The following is an 18,180-nucleotide window of genomic DNA, read 5'->3' on the forward strand; positions in this document are numbered from 1 at the left end:
TGAATTATACGTTTACACGAGTAATAACAACACTGTGGTTGTTTCTGAACAGATGCATATGCTATCGTATAAAAGCAGAAGAATCACAACAGTTTTGCCTGACTTCTGAAACATCACCAGCTTTCAGTGATGAAATCTCTATAACTCCTAGTCTGCTTTGTTTGACTGTTGTTTTGGTTTCAATGGATGTTCTGTGTTTCTGATATACCTGTTTATACCAACAGTTTACAGTCATTCTTTAGCCTCATGGGCTACTGCAACTGAATTAATTATTGCAAAGTGCTGTAACAGAGCAGCAATAATGTTCTTTGAGCTGTGTATAACACCGGATTCCCAGACGGTTGAGTTTTTTAATAAACTCAACTTCAATTCATGTATTGGTTTTCTCGACTGTCTAGAAACCAAATATACACATGCAACTCTTACATGTACATGCACATGATTTATCTGGGATAAAGCCCCACAATGATGTACATCAAACGAAGGTAAAAATCAGTTGCACATATAGTTAACTTTAATCCATTCCATTTTTAAATACCACAATAAATTTAATTTTCACAATAAATTAAATAGCCATATTCAGTTTACAAAATAGAATTACTTAGTGTGAAACCAGTATTTACAAACATTGTACACTATGTACATGATGTTTATCTTTGTCGACACACAAGCATAGAAGGAAAACTTATTTGACCTTTCTTTGACACATGATTGACATGCTACAAGTGACACTATGGTCCATACATTAAAACAATAGTGCAAACTCACCACAGGAACTCCAAAACAATGTAGTTTGTATGAGATAAGTTATTCATTTCAAATAATAAGAAAATAGTACTATCCACTCTCATTGTAAAAATTCAGCACTATATTTAAAGTGTCAGTATTCCTTCAACAATATACATACCAAATATAGCCTGAATATTATTCTTTCTCACAGCTTCACATACTTTTGACATGAATTTGTATGGCATAAACTAACATTCTGTTTAGGTCAATAATTATGTCACACAAACACTTCACCAAGCAAGAGGAACACTGACCCTTTTAATGGTGTCTGACTTTGTTTCCCTAAATACCTCCTTTTCCTTTATTAGTATATCTGAAAAGACACAAATATGTCGATGGTAAATTATGTTAGTTACTACTCTGTAGAAAAAATTTATCCCACCGTATATTTGGTCACACACTGCATATGTACATGTATGCATGAAAAGAAGTCACTTTGAAAGCCGTGTCTATGAAAAGTGCATATTTTAGCAGAGACATTACTTCATGTCTCAGGTGCAACAGAAAGTTTTGTATGAAGTTTAGGTTAGGGCCAGTTAAAAGTCCTCCCAGTGATCTGGTAAAATTTTTGATTAAAAGGATGAAAGAACTTGCGCAATTTGGTAATGACAGAGGTATCCACCTCTGGATGAATGCGTCCCTTGCTACCTGCCAGGCACTTGTTAAATACAATATTAAATCGCAAACAATAAAACCCTCTGGTGGCATTGAAGTATAAATTGTACTGACTTATCCTTGGAGGAAGATTTAGGAACTTCTCAACCAGCTGGAGTTCTGGTAGTGGTTCTGTGATGAGCCTGTCTCCATCTACTATATGAAATTGTTCAATTGGAAAGTATTTTAACCACCTCTCCAGATGTTTTGTGTAGATGCTGGTTCTCACTGCTTTGTACTTAGTGTTCACTTCGCAGGTATTAGGATCAATTGCCAGCTTCTCAAATTTGTAGTAGGTTTTGTTCTTTCTTTCCTTGCCTTCCAGCACCTGAGTATAATCAGAAATAGCTCTTGTGGTGGGTTCCCTGACAATGATCAATAACTTGATAGACGAGTTCATTTTGTAAATCCTCTCAGGTACTTCCTCAGTGATAAAATATGCAGGGCTTTTCTCAATTGTTATTTGATGAGGGTAAGAAAAAGGCATTTTTTTCCGGTACCACTCAATCCCCTTGGCATAGTTCTCATCATTGTCAAAGAAGTGAATCTCCTGGGAAGCTTTGACCACTGCAGGGTGAAGGTTCAGCATCTCTAGCAGTGCGCGGGTGCCTCCTTTCCGCACACCAATGATGATGGCCTTGGGAAGCTGCTGAACCAGATTGTGCAGTCGTATTTGCTCCTTTGTGGCATTGCCTTTTCGGAACTCGTGGAGTAGCCCTCGCTTGAACTGCAGAGCTCGCAGTGCAATTTCTTCCTGGCCACGGGGTCCAAACTGACCATCGACGGGGCAAAGGGGCTGCAGTCTGTAACCAACAGAAGATGTATTTGTAAACAGAAGCCAGCTTTTAAGACAAGTTTTCTGTACAGCTCATAGAAACCTTTTGCAATGTGGTGTTTTTCAACTTTTCTTTTATTCTGCCAGAGATTAGTAATTAGTGCAAATGGTTTGATTATTTATTCTGGTATTTTGCTATGATCTGTCTGAATAACCCCTTCCTTCCTTCTTCTGCTCTTTTCAAGCATAGGCACTGTGATTACTGTTCTTGGAGCTTCTTGAACCTTACCTCACCTCCCACATTACCAACTAATTTGAGATTGCTTCAGCAGTTCTTAAAACATTCTAATATGAATTTTATGTGGTCATTTTGATCCAAAAATCCAGCTCATCTAAGTACTGTCTTTCCAACACTAGTCCTATTCTAGCCCAAATTCTTTCCTCTACTTCCCATTGCATTATTAGCTACTGATCCAGTTAGCTTTTTTAGTGAAGATGAGAAAAAGAGATTAAAAACAACTCTCTAGGCATCAACTCTCAATATTTTCCCTCCTGTTTAGAAGATATCCATTATTTTTTCCCGGGACAAAATCAGAGAGACCAAGGTTTTGAATCAGACATGCTTAGTGAAGAACAAAAAAAAAAATAAGAGAAATTTTCAAAAATACATTTATTGCATCATTATATCTATGATTTTCTTATCACCATTTGTGTATCCTCTCTCTGAACCAACCATTTGTGCTTTAGTGTTTCCTCTGTTACCCCTGTTTGTCTGAGCCATTCTTTTACAATCACCTGCAATTATTTCATGTAATTTCTACTTTTCTAATGCTTCCTTATTGTATTTGATGTCAAGGAATGTAAGAAATGAGTCAGTAAGAAAAATATTAAAATTTTGCTCCTACAGGACCTTGAAAAATCCCTCACTTCCACTCCCAAATCAGTGCTTTGCTCTTTATACAAGCCAATGTTACACTGAAGATGAAATCAGTACGTAGGCAGAACTTCCAAGGTCCTACAGAAAAAAAAATAACATTAATAATTTTGCAGAGCCATGCTCTCCAAAATTAAAGATATCTAAGAACAAAGGTTGCCTAGGCAATTCTAATATGAGCTCACTGTGCAAGTATATTATGATACATTTTTTAAATTACATGACCACATGCTATTATTTTTTCACAGGACCCCTGCCTCAGCCAGTATACCAGATGGGTAATGCTCATTAATAGCTGTTTAGGTATGCAGTATTTATTCTGGTTCCTCAGCATGTGGCCCCTCACTCATTTACTGTATATTATTAAAACCTTGCTTTCAGGACAGAATTATTTATTTCTTTGTGGCATTTCCATCCATCACTGCTTGTTGGGGTCTCCTATTTGACACTGATGCTAGGACAATTGATGTCTGGGACAAAGTAAGTTTGATCCCTCTGCATTACCCAATAGCTGCTTCCTTGGCTATCCAGATGCTGAGAGATATACCCCATTCAGGCAGAGCTGGAGAAATAACCCAGATGAAATTGATGGGTTCACATGAGCTTTAGATAAATCCTGCAGACTAATGACAAAGTGTGATGAGAAGTGAGTATCTGCTATTTCTTTTCTTAAGTTTCTGTTCTCTTCATTTGCTCTCTGCCATCTACTGAGTAAGAGCCTGACTTGGTCACAAAAATTGTTGCAACATGGATGCTAACCTGCCTGAAAGCAACATCTTAAACTACTTGACTGTGATATTATTTGGTCAGACTGTGGTGTGGCTAGTAAGAGTCTTTCTGCTGCAACAAGGTGGCAATTAAAAGCATAAGAAACAGAAGTTGCAATTGCTATCTCTGTTCTTCTATTCCCTCTCCTTCTGTGTATTTGTTATTTGTTTTCAAGCAAAAAGGATTCCACAACAGCAGTTCCAGACCCATCTCAACTAATTTTATCTTTTTCCCTCAAAAAGACAGTTAGCACTGCCTTCAGTATAACACAACAGCTTGTCAAACAGGGTGGCTTCCTTTAAAGTAAATAAATACTTAAGATATCCTGTAGCCTAAGGGAAAGATTGGATGTTGTTAAGAGTTCTTCCTCAACACTTTACATTTCAGTATTTTCACTCTTTCCCCTTTCTTCTTCTCTCTCTAAACAATAAGAATATCCTTTAAAACACCATGGCTATTGAGGGAGTAAACAAGCATCAACTCTGGGTAGTTGAACTCTGAGATACAACTGTTTACCATACTAATATTTTTGCTTCTCTGAGTATTTTTTTTCCCCATTAAAATAACAGAATTGTTTGTGAAGAAAGAATATGTGACATTTATTGTATCATTGAAGCTGTTCTCCCAAAACAGTCAGTTTCTCAAACAGCTATGATAAAACTTCACAAATATTCTTCTTGAGAAAATCCAGCATAGGCAATCTCAGAAAACTATATTTTTGATAAATATCTGTCCTGTTTTTTGGCTAGGATAGAGTTAGTTTTCCTCCTAGTAGCTGGTAGAGTGCTATGTTTTGGATTTAGGATGAGAAAAAATGTTGATAACACACTGGTGTTTTAATTGTTGCAGAGCAGTGCTTACACTAAGCCTTCTCACTCTGTTCTGCCAGTGGGCAGGCTGGGGGTGCAGCAGGAGCTGGGAGGGGACAGACCCAGGACAGCTGACCCAAACTGGCCAAAGGGATATTCCATACCATCTGACGGCATGCTAAACAATTAATACAGGGGTCTGGTTGGGGTGTGGGTACCGGCTGTTCAAGGATAGGCTGGGCATTGGTCGGCATCAGGTGGTGAGCAATTGCATTGCGCATCACTTGTTTGTACACATTGTTATTATTATTATTATTAATATTATTATTATTATCATCATCATCATCATCATCATCATCATCATCATTTATTTTCTGTCCTAATAAACTGTCTTTATCTCAACCCACAGGCTTAATTTTTCAGATTCTCTCCCATGTCCCAGAGAGGGAGGGGGGAAGGGTGAGCAAAAGGCTGTGTGGTGCTTAGTTGCTGTCTGGTTTAAACCATAATGATATAAAAACAGCTAAAATAAGTCTAGGTAGGCAATCTTAACAAGTAGTGTTGCTGCCTTCACTGTCTCTCCTTATCCAAATCAGTGGCTAATTTGGTCCCAATACAAATATCACAGTGGCAGGAGATTAGGAGACTGGTTCCAGCATAAGCAATTTGGAGCATCAGAGTTGAGTGTGGAGGCTCCTCATGCTGACAGTAAGAGAATCAAGCAACTTGAAGATTGATCCAGATTTTCTCAAAACTTCTAGGGGAAAAAATTGTTTGAATTTCTACAAGTGAAGTAGCTCCATGCACTCAGGATCCCAAGGACAGGGAACTTCCCTGGTGGGAGGTGCTCAGTTGATCAGACTTTATGACTCAATGAATCAGATAAGCTATCAGTAATTTTCTAAGAAAACTCAAATAATTCTTGAGGCTGTTAAATAAGCAATCTCTAGATCTCTTCAAGTTTGGACTGTGCCCTAGTGCAGAGGTGGAACATTTCCAGTTAATTAATACTTGTCTCATGTTTTCTAGTGATTCTTTTCTCTGTTTTTCATAACAAGTGCAAATAAAGGGCTTTGTTTTCACAGTGTGTTTTTTTTTTTTCCACATTGGGTAATGCAAGAAAATTAAACTGATTTTTATTGCCATTGGCAACATTATATATGAAACCTGCGGAATTCACTGCCACAGGAGGTCGATGAGTCAAATACTGTGGTGAGTTAATTTTATGGCCATCAGTAAATTCTGTAGATGTGCAAGCATAGACAATAGCATAAGGTTAATTAGATTTCATGCCTTCCAGCACAAAATATACTGTTTCAGGGACCAATAAGGACCTCTGCCTCCATTTCTGGAATCATCTTAATCTCAATGAAGTTTTCACCTCTGGAGCATCAGAGATGCTTTGATCACCAGGGGAAGAAAGATAAATCCTGGGGCTTAATTTGCAATATAGTTAGTCCTAGCTGAGAACATGGCCTCCCTCTTCTTCTGAAGTGGGGATAAGCAGATGAAGAAAGCAGGTAGTAACCCTCGATGGAACTCAGTTGATGTTAGGTATCTCTATTTTCAAACAATTTTCCATGCATTGTTTATTCAGTGTTGTGTCACATGTTTGAACTCAACTAATATTTTCCATGTTTTTAAATAAGATCACTAATAAGACACTCACAAACCGTCTATCAACTTCTGGCAATCTTGAAATCTTGTTTCATTCATTCTTTCAAAACAGCTTTTTCTATACTGTCTTTGTATAGCACCTACAAGAGTAATCCCAGGTCATTGTGAAGATAGTAGAACCAGCAAGGTCAGTTTAGGTAACACCATGGTTACACTGTCAATAACGAGCCAAAAATTGGCCTGGTCAAAAGTGCCAAATACTCTTTGATTACCTCTTCTGGACTTTATACTGCTCTTCAGGAAATCACTTGCAGAGACAATTTACTTATTTAGCACTTTCAACTCTAGAAAATACTGGCTAATTAATGCAGTTAAAATTCTCAAACCCTGCAGCAATCGTTCAAGTGAAATAGTATTCAAAACTTGACGAGCTACTCTGCAGGCTCATACTTAATTTTAACTACCACTGTAGCACATTAATTGCTAGCTCGTAAATTTAGTAAAGATGGTATATAAATACATCATAACTGTTTTGCTGAAAGTAGAGGTCAACACACAGATGCACATAGACTAAAATGAACTACCGTAATGGCATTTTTACTGGATGTTGTATTATTTCTTCTCTGAAAACAAGTGTCAATGTGCTTAGAATACAAATGGGCAGACAGAAATACTTTGACAATGATGACCTGCAACTTAATTTTTCTACTCTGTTCTCCAAAGGGAAGGAAAGACCAATGAAAATCAGTATTAGGATGGACAGCCTTTCAATATATGAGAAGGAAGGAAGGAAGGAAGGAAGGAAGGAAGGAAGGAAGGAAGGAAGGAAGGAAGGAAGGAAGGAAGGAAGGAAGGAAGGAAGGAAGGAAGGAAAAATAAATCAGACCTTTTAAACAAAGGCTCAGACAATCTGAGCACATTTACAATTAAGAGAGCAGCTACTGAATGACTTACCTATCCAAGCTCCCAACTCTGGCAACTAGATATAGGAGACTTCCAATAGCAAGGCTGCCTAGCACAAAAAGCTTCTGTCTCAGCAACGCCTGCTGTTTGAATAGCATGGCCCTCCATCAATCTTCAGGACTTCTTCAGTCTGCAGAGACAAGAACATATAAAGCTCTCATCAGAAAACAATATGCAGGGTGATGTTTTTAACAGGCTTTTGGTCGGTTGTTGCAAGTAATTAAGCCACATTTGCAAATAATCTTTCAAAACTGCAAAATGAGTAGTTAAAACTTGTTTATTTGTTTATTTGCTACTGTTTCTGTCTCACATAGTAACACCAGGCAGTGCATCTGGACAAGGGAGATAATTCTGGAAGTTATGTTTCAGCTACAACCATCATCACTAGGGCTCTCTAATAGTCACAGCTTAGGGCTTGGCTGTGTTAGAGGTTTGTATAGTAATAGCATCAGCAACTGGGCTTGAAGATCCTGTGCAAAGAGTGCATGGGGCAGGTTTACTGTGTCTCTATTATATTATTAGAATGTTAACCGTACAGAAATCTAAACTACTACATTTCCTGATCTGTGCCAGCAAGTTCTTGGTGTCAGACCTGAGAAGCATGTAGCTAGGCTGGGCACATGGATGTTTTTTCAACAGCAGTGTGACAGTGTGTGACATATCCTGTCAACTCTCCTTGCGTGTCAGCTTTGGCTGGAGAACCCCCTAAGCACTACATCTGCCTGACACCGGCCTTGGCTGTCACCTTAGGACCTGGTGTGATGCAAACTGTTGCCTCTGAGCTGAGAATGTCCTTACTCATTCCCAGCTTATAGGAACAACTAAGCATGGACTTAAATTTCCTTTTCTGATGTGTGCCAAAGATTACTAAAAACCCACTGTCCTGGTTTTGTTGAGATCAAATTTTTTTTTTTCCCTTCCTTCCATACTAGCTCACAGAGTGCTATATTTTGGATTTGTGATGAAAATAGTGGTGATAACACACAAATATGTTACCTGTTGCACAGCAGTGCTTGCAAAGAGCCAAAGACTTTCCTACTTCTTGTGTTGCCATGCCAGCAAGGACTGTGGGTATACCAGGACCCATGACGGAAGATATCCAGGACAGCTGGCCCAAACTGGCAAAAGGAATATACCATGACTCTTCCCTCAATATTAGGTTGGTACTTGGGACTGCAGACCTGTTTAGAAGACTCATTAGACTGGATGCCTAAATACTTTGTTACTGAGAACTGAAGAGAAAGATCATTCCTTCCCTTCAAAGCACAGATAAAGATGATGCTGTTCTTCACTCTGTTCCAGTCTTGGACTTTCTTATAAATGCACAAGAGACTTAAGTTACAAGTCCCCTCACTGGCTCATATCTCCTGTCTGCCAGATGAATGTTTTAATCACCAAATTACTTCTCTTGATATAAAAAACAAACATAAACCACTAATTTGTCTTTCCCTAGACCAGGGAATATTTCATGTACTGTGGATCAGTTTCAACAAAAGCAGTTTTTTTTTTTTTTTCCCTTCTGAATTTTAACAACTTATTTTAAATGATTTTTTTGATGTCAAGCCTCTTATGTTTTGTGAGTAAATCTCCCTTTGCAGTTCACTTTATTTTATTTTATTTTTTCCCCACCCTTGGGATTGCATCAAGAAAGACAGGGATAGATTATTAGAAGTATATGACTATATGCAGAAGGTATTAAACAAAGCCAAAGCTTACAAATATTTATTTGTCCTGCCTGACCATACTGTCATATTTTTTGGCCCAGGAAGCTCTCACAGGATTCTAGGATATAGTTTGGCAGCTATCACAAGCCAGAGACCATTCACTCCCAATAACCAGCATTCATGCAGCCTGTCTGCCTCAGTGCTAGGTGAATTGAATGGTAGGTCACTCCATATGGATTGTCTTCAGGGCAGTAGGATAGTCAGACTCAAGCACATTTAATTTATTGGTACAGAGAAAGCCTTTGTAACTCTAACCCATCATCTCTTGCATGCAACAGTGGAGCTCTGAGTCCAGCTGAGTCTGTAATACATGTCTGCTGAGTTAATAATAACAATAGCTCCTTAAATAGTCAAGTCATAGCTACATATAACCTATCATACAGAACATATTGCTTTCCACATAGATAAAAGCAACTCTATAATAAGAATGTTTAAAGATCTTTTTGCAAAAAGAATCATATAAAACAGAGTAAAAGGAGTTTGCAATGTAAGTAGAAAGACAGGAGTATTATAATCCTTTTAAAAATAAATGAGAAACAAAGGTAGAGAGAGATTAAGTGATTTTTTCAAGGTCACAGAGAAAACCTGTAGTCATAGTGAGATTCAGTGTGAAGTGTCTGCATTCCTATCTAGTACCTTAACTACATGATAAGTTTTTTTGTTTTGTTTTGTTTTGTTTTTGTATACTTTTTCTTAACAGCAAACAAAAGATATAAAAATGCTGTATGGAGAAGGAATGCTAGAGATTCAACAAGGCAGAAAGAAACAGTTGAAGATTAATAATTAAGAATAATGCACAGATACTTTATCACTGTTAATATGCTACTGTCAATTACTCTTTTAATTTATTTAATTAAAGAAGAGGGAGGAGAAAGACATGATGATCACGATGAGAATACCAAATTTTCACAGGCTTCCAGTTTTAAGTCCTTCAGTGCTACTCTCTCTAAATAAAAGTATAATGTCTATGTTACAACAATTGGTTCTGAACTTCCTCTCTCAGAAACAGCCCTCTACATGAAACAAAAGTGCTCTCCACATGTCCTCCTTCACACACTCTTGGACTATAGTTAATTCCTCTTTGCAGGTCTCCCTGAGGCTAAGGAGGTCTTCAGGCCATAATGAAATCAATTAAAGACAAAACTGAAGACAAGCTGTTTCAGGAAGTAAGTTCCACATGGTCTTATTCATTCCATATTCACGCGTGCAATAAAATTCAATGAGAAAAACAAAAACAGAAACAAAAACAACAACAACAACAACAACAACAACAACAACAAAATGTTTCCTTTACTCTGTGTTTCTATGTACCTGTATTTCCACATATGAAAACCTGTTTGGCAGAATATCAAGTATTGAACACTCACTAGAAATGCAAATGTAACATTATTTATTTGATTAAGTATTTTTTGTTATTACTTTCAGCATTTAAAGTCTACAGAAGGAGCTTTATTCTAGAGAGGCTGTGCCCCCTATAATACTTTTCTCAGATGTTAGCTGTTTTCATAAAACAAAATAGAGAAAAATAATATCTCAGCTTCAGAAATGGCTACATCTTGCACTGGATGTACTGAGACAGCTCCATGTGACAGAGAAGACCACTGAAGAAACAGTGCTATTTAAGCCACAGAGTTAATGCAACCAGAATGTGGTTAAGGTGAAGGTCCCTAAGGCAGAAATGTTGGAGACTAACACAGCAACACTTAAAAATGGAAGAAACAAGAATTCTGGGACACATTATAAGCTTCACAGTTTACTGTAGGGAATGTGCACTTTTAAACCTAACAAGAAGCTGGAAGGCAAGATAAAATGTAATCCAAAGTGACAAGATTTTAACAGTTAAGCAAATAAGGATTATATTTTTGGAATTTTGATCTCTGTCTTAGGGACCATGACTGAACTCACACACCAGGTTCTGAGCAGCAGCAGGAGGCTTGGGAAAGCAGCAGGCAGAACTTTGCCAGTAACTGGATTCTGAATGTCCTACCAAAAGAGGTGACAGTATACTGCTGCAAATCTCCAGTGGGCTTACATCACAAACACCTATCTTGAACAATCTAGTTAAATATGAAAATAGACAAAGAAAGTCATTTCCTGGATATCCACAATGCACAAGAACAACATAATTCACAATTTAGAACATGTAATTTCTAGAAATGAAACTGTGCTCAACAGAGAAAAAAAAAAAAAAAAAAAAAAAAAGATGATTGAGAATTTCAGATGAACAACTAACCTAACCTGTTAGATTGACATGGAAAAGTTAAATAAAAAGGCTTAATTTAGTGTATTGATGCGTATGCCTCACTCAGCCCCATTTCCCCTGGGAGAATGCAGTGAGAAGAAGGTGTTTATTGAATGAATTGCCAAGAGAAGACAGAGGAAGACCATGTAGAACTATGATAATAATACCATCTGAAAAGCAGATGGACTATTCCTAAGGAGACAATGATTGTGGTTAGAGGAAGATGTTGCAAGTGCTGGCCAAATAGAGCAAATTTTTGGTGAACTCTCCCACAAATTAATTTTAGGTTCAAGTTACGTCAAAGTTAAATTAAGTTTAAATTAAAGATGTAAAATATAAGTAAAATCAGAAGCTTTATAAATACTTGCTAGATTGGTGTGGAAGTAAAAGGAATGTTTTATGGGATATGGGGCTGACAATATCAGGCAACAGCATCATTCACTCTGGTGGACGTGCCAAAGACCTGAAATGACAATCCAGAAGAAAGCAAGCAGACAGTGACATAAAGCAAGTTACACAACAGGTGCCAATTAGACTGAAGAAGGCATATGCCCTAAGTGTAATTTTAAGAAGCAAGAATACCATGATATTTCAACAAATGAAATTAAAATTACTTAGGACATTAAGAATTTTCCAGAGTACCGAGACAGAAACATGGTGGCAGTGAAACAAATTGCTTTCCCTCTGTGAAAGGGAAGGAATTATAACCCCCTATGCCACTATACAACATCATTGACTAAAATTATTGAAAAGTTCAGTGTGTTAGTCAAAAATTTAGTCCATTGGCTAACATAAATGGGTGAAAATGGGAAAACAAAACAAAACAAAACCTTATCAACAATGATGTCACCACTGATATAAGTCTGAATTTGATAACAAATTTCCAGAAGCACTGAAACCAGTTGTTGCTATAATAACCTTTTCCAAATAAACAGACAATGAAGCAACAACATCATCAGAAAGTTGTTTGAAAATTATCAGAGGGAATTTTTTAGACCCCCAGGGCAGAGATAAGAAGATGCTAAGTGAATAAAGCATGGTTGACTATGGAGAGAAGTGTAAGAAAGAAGGCAACATGAAATCCTTGAATAAGCAGGTTGAAGAGAGTCTTGATGGAGTGATGTGATGTGCTAAGCAAAGTGAAGTACAAACCACTGACAAATACGCACAAAGGAGGCTGAAGAAATAATAAATAAGATTTGTAAAAATTGAATTTATCAATCATTTGGCTTTTAAATTATTATTATTATTATTATTATTATTATTATTATTATTATTATTATTATTATTATTATTATTATTATTATTATTATTATTATTATTTGGCACACCAGCAGGGGTCATCTGTTGACCAACAAATATTTGTCTTCATGCATTGCAAAAATATCTTCGTGTTTATGTAGGATTTAAACAGTGACTGAGAAAACAAGTCATGGAACTGACCACTTGGCACATTTCCATTTCTTTTGCTTTTGCATTATGTTTCTAGGAAGTTAACTACAGCTTCTTGCATTTGTCACTGTCAGTAAAATTTATACAAATCAAGCACTTAGTCTTTGTACAAGGTTGGAAAACTCATAGCGTTTGGGAAAGAATTAAATTTATCCTTCAAATTGTGTGCATCAGCTTATGAGCTCATGATCTGCATGCTCTGGCAGAAATAGCCAGTCATGCACCTGCTCTTCTTTTAGCCTCCTCTTCTTCCCTTTTTGCAAGGTCACCACTGATAACAGCCTAGGCCAGTGGCAAAGAAAAGGTACACACTCTGTATTTTTCGCAGTACCCTATGCTTATACAGTTTAATTGCAACAATACTGCTGCATCATGTGAAATGCACTAGAGTTTCAATGATCATGATAAAGCATAATGTGACATTTCATTAGAGAGAGGGTTTTTCATTCCTAATAGAATTGAATAGCCTAAGAACTGGCAATTATTATTTTATTTTTATTTTTATTTTTATTTTTATTTTTATTTTTATTTTTATTTTTATTTTTATTTTTATTTTTATTTTTATTTTTATTTTTATTTTTATTTTTATTTTTATTTTTATTTTTATTTTTATTTATTTTTTTTTATTTTTATTTTTATTTTTTATTTTTATTTGTTAACATTGTACCACAAAATAAATAATGAAAACAAAAATCTTTGAAAATATGAGTTTTCTGTGGGAAGGACAAAGGTCTGAGCCTGTACAAAAGGGAATTTCAATTTTAGTTTTTCAAAAATCTTCCTTAGTAACTCATACTTGCAATATCAAAACAAAACAAAACAAAACAACAACAACAACAACAACAAACACAACAATTTAATTGCAGATGAGTAATTACATTTCTTTAATTCATTCTTTTTCTCTCTTAAATACTATAGAATGAAATGGGATGAAGTAATGTTAGTACACATTTCAGGACCTGAAGGAAGAGAAGATGGAAACCCTTTCACTACAGGGAACAAGTTCACAGATTCACATAAATGTCCCTGCCTTCTAAACATGTCCTTTTCTCCTCATAACTCATATTGACTGAAAAAGTGAAACAGTGGAGAAGAAAATGTCAGCAAAGCTGGCAGAAAATAGTAGTGGATGCAGATAAACTCCAACATAAAGATTTCGTATAATCTTATGCCACTGCTGTGACAATAACTTAAAAATACCTTTTCCTATCTGCTATTATAGAGTTTTGACATTTACAACTGCCTTTAAGCTGCCCTTGAAGCCAGTTCTTTGTGTAACAAAGGTGTAATATATTTTCTCTAGAAAGTTTGTTTTACTCTGGGATACCATCCACAAACTCTGCATTTGAATGCAGATATTAGGTAAACAGATACATGATTCTTTCACAGAAGTGAGCACACTATCAGTGCTGAAGGAAAACGTTTGTGATTCATATCCAAAATCTGTCATGGCTGGCTCGGGTGGTATGCCTGGATATCTGGGTTCTCTGAAGCCTACAGAGAATAGTAGAGGATACTTATTTAGTCCATTCTCCATAGGTCATCTCAGTCTAGACTCCCTTAGTGTTCATCTATATGTAGTTTTACTATCCCTAGATATTCAATGTGTCAAATGACAATAGTAGACAAGGTCATAACCAGGTCTTTTTCTCATTCCTTTCTCAGTCTGACCTATTTTTTTTTTTTTTTTAAATCTCAGTGAAAGACATTGAGCAAAGTGGTAATCGAAAGAGAGAAACAACTGCAAAGCTGCCCTGTGCCAAACAGATCTGCTGCCAAACTGTCAGAGTAGTTAGGAATCTCAGACTCTTTGATGCCCTTGAGGTCTCAGACACATCTGCTTAGGAAAACTGCCTTATTGCCTCTGAGCCAGCGAGGCAAGTGGCTGTGTTCTGCTGAAAGATGACTAGGCTGCCATGATCCATGCTTAGCTACAGTGCTCCAGGAATACTTCCAAGCACATAGATCTTAATAGGACTTCATTAGTCCAAAATACATATGCCTGTCTCCTTGCCAGCATCCTGGAGTATATTACCCTGCATTGCTCTTCAAAGAGCATAAGATTAATCTGATAGGGTTAGCCCTTTTCTTCGTATTAATGGTGTTTCCCCAGCTACTTTCCTTCTGAAATCAGCACCTTTCTTGTCTGCTTAATTTCTCAGGAATATTGGAGCTGATGATGCTGTGATAGAAAACCTGTGGAATTGGATTTCTGACTGTGGAAAGTTTATAATAGATACTAATTTCACACTTTTCAAAAGAGAATGCCAGCCTCATTTCTTCCGTCTAGCATTATGACAGCTGCAACCAAAAATTGACAGAGAAGAACTAGGGAACATTGGCACTTTAGGAATCAACAGGGAAATACCCATGAATTGTCCCAAAAGAATTAGGGAGGGCTCCTCCAAAAAGGTGATACAGCCTATAGCCCAGCTATTTTGCCCCTATACCAATGTACAACAGATGGGAAACAAGCAGGAGGAGTTGGAAACCACTGTGCAACTAGAAAACCATGACCTAATGTCTGTCATGGAAATATGATGGGACAAATCTAACAAAAGAAACACAGCAATTAAGGGCTACAAGTCTTTCAGAAAGATAGGCAGGGAAGGAGGGGCATGGTGTTGCTCTCTGTGTTAAGGAAGGGATATATTACGAAGAGCTGCCTCTGAGAAACACACAGAGACAGGTTGGGAGCTAGAGTGTGAAAAGTTAAGGTCCAGATGAATAAAGGTATGGTTATGGTCTACTAAAAGCCACATGATCAAGGGGAGCCTGTTGACAAGGCCTTCCTGCTTCAGCTACAAGAAGCACTGAGCTCACAGGCTCTCATCCTGATGGGGGACTTAATCCCCTGTCTACTCACTGAGAAAGCTACACAGGAGGCTGTAAGTGATCCAGGAGTGTGTCAAGGATAACTTCCTGATCCAGGTTTTAAACAGACCAGCCAGACGAGAAGCATACTGGACCTGGTCCTCACCAGTACATATAAACTCATGAAAGAGGTTCGAACTGGAGGCAGTCTGGGCAGCAGTGACAAAGCCCTAGTTGAGTTTGTGATCTCAGGGAATATGAGACTTGCAAAAAGCAAAGTCAGGACCCTGAACTTTGGTAGAGCAAACTTGCAGCTATTAACCTAGTGGATGACATCCCTTGGGACACTGTCCTTAGGGACAAAGAAACTGATTAGAGCTGGCAGCTCTTTAAGGACTTCAGAGTGCAAGATTTGGGTTTGTGACTCTGTGATCTGCTTCTTCTGCAGCTGCAGATTTCCCTGTGTATCCTGTGGAGCAGTCAGCTCTCTCTTGCCCACCTGCATATCCTTATGTAGATCACTTGCTCATCTCTTTTCGCTTGTCCAAACTTATATCTGGGACTGCTTCACTACGGATGAAAAAACACCACACTAATTAGTATAGAGCACACATTCTGGATCAGTAGCATCAATCTTTTACTCAGACCCTTAATCTGAGCCATCTTCAGCTCAGACTACTCTCCAAAACCTCGTATGAAGGTTTATTTTATATATATATGTATATGTATATATATTTCTTTTTTTCCCCCCATGGATTCACCACTTTATCTTAAATACTTCAGTGGTCTTTCCTCTGGCCTTGGCAAATATAACTTTGCTCCGTTCACACCTATTCTGAACAATGTTGCTAAGATCATTTTTACAGCTTGTGTCTCTGACCACACCACATTTGTCTAGGTATCCTTTACCTGTCTTCCCTTCCTCTCCATGCCTTTCTGTATATTTTTATTTCTTCATGTTCCATGGATTTTGTATTGGGGGCACAGGGAGAACAGGAATGTAAAACTAGACCCCAAAGACAACTCAGTTAATTTTCAAAATGTAAATTCTAGATGCTTATTCCTCTGTAAGTCCTGGTCATAACATCTCCCTAAGTAGTGCTGCTTATTTTAATGATGAAATCTAAGTGAAAATATCAATACCAGTTTAACCAGGGACTTGTTACAACACCTTCATGAGAAAGGGAGACCTATTAACAGTTTTCTCTGAAAATGAAAGAGCTGTGATTTTCTGCTCTGCATGTGTTTTAAAGACCCATAATGCATTGCTATATTGGCCTGAGTGACAGCTTACAGTCCCCATTTGGGAGGAAAAAAGGGGAAAAGGAAAGACAGCTCATGTCTGTAGCAACCAGGTGTTACAGAACTGCACAGTGCCAGAGAGTTCCCTATAAATGAGCTCTCTGCTTGCTAAGCAGTCCTGTTTCCCTTGCACAGCCCATTCATCTTCCTCCCACTGGGCAGCATGAGCTGCAGAATTAACTGCTGTCTTGGGGCTATGTTCACTCTCTTGCATGTATCCAGCTTGGCAAATAAGCCTGTACCACGGTTTTAAATTAAACAAAGTAACAAACAGAACAAACAAAAAAGTTAACCAAAACCTCTTTGTACATCCTTTACTGGTGGGTTTCTGAGGCAAGAAGGATGCCACCAGAGAGGTGTGCTTCTGATCCTCACTGCAATCACACCTGAAAAATCTTAGGCTGCTCCTCTGCTGGCAGGAGATGCCTTCTCTATCTGTCTCTTTTGAGCGACTTGAATATTTTTGGTCTACTATTCATGGTCCTTCTCTTATCCTGACTTCACACTAATGCAGCTTGATTGGCTTGCTAGACTAAGTTTAGCTCCATGGAACAGAGAGAATCTAATCCTTCCTTTATGGGTGATTATGATTTAACATCACTTTCCTAGAGATATATTTGTTTATTAAAGTTAACCTTATTTTTCCCTTATCTAACATAGTGACTTACACCACATGGACTATCCATATTTTTGGATGTAGACAAATTTTGCTTGCATGGTAATATATGTTAGAAATGATGCCACAGCTAAGGATCATCACTTGCATACCACGTAAGTTAGTCATGAATCAGTGAAAGAAGAGAGAGAATCAATGGATTTAGCTAGATGTGAACCTCCAGTGATTTATCCAGGAATTTGAAATAACCTCTGGCCTATGCAGTTCACATTTGTAGTGGTCATTACTCAAGATATCTGTCTGGTTTGGCTACATTTGCCCCTGAAATTCATTTACAGAACTTATATTATAGTGCCTATTAGGGATATGGGCTGGTGGTAGCCTCAATGCTGATTATTTTGTACTAATATAGGAAGCTGTAAAATAATCTGCACAATTTCAAATATATTGTAATGTATTGTTGGCTGAGAATTAACTGCAAAATATCTCAATGCTTTGTTTAATTGTCTTTGAAATGTAAAAAACCACCTCCACATGTCAACTTATGTTCAAAAGAACTTGCATTCAAAACAACTGTGCTACATGTATGAAATAAAGTTAAACTAATTCAATTTCCTATGGGGGAAAAAAAAAAGTTCTCCAGTGTTTTACAACTAGTGGAGACATCAGGGAGTGACATGTTATAAATGTCTCAACAGATGGAAGATTTGATCTAATAATG

The 18,180-nt window shown here is 37.4% G+C and overlaps 1 protein-coding gene across 5 annotated transcripts in view; it reads right to left on the reverse strand.

Moving 5' to 3' along the window:
* Positions 1–492: 492 nt before the first annotated feature.
* The window catches only part of HS3ST5 (heparan sulfate-glucosamine 3-sulfotransferase 5), a 199,532-nt gene continuing 181,844 nt past the window's right edge, over positions 493–18,180 (reverse strand). For all 5 annotated transcript variants that reach the window (XM_032184434.1, XM_032184436.1, XM_032184437.1 and 2 more), the window contains 2 exons: positions 7,301–7,439; positions 493–2,246 (listed from right to left, as the gene is read on the reverse strand). In XM_032184434.1, coding sequence (XP_032040325.1) covers positions 1,316–2,246; positions 7,301–7,407 — 1,038 coding nt within the window. In that variant the 5' untranslated portion in view covers positions 7,408–7,439 and the 3' untranslated portion in view covers positions 493–1,315. The remainder of the gene's footprint in view (positions 2,247–7,300; positions 7,440–18,180) is intronic.

The sequence above is a fragment of the Aythya fuligula genome, chromosome 3 (assembly GCF_009819795.1).
Source record: "Aythya fuligula isolate bAytFul2 chromosome 3, bAytFul2.pri, whole genome shotgun sequence".
NCBI lineage: Eukaryota > Metazoa > Chordata > Aves > Anseriformes > Anatidae > Aythya > Aythya fuligula.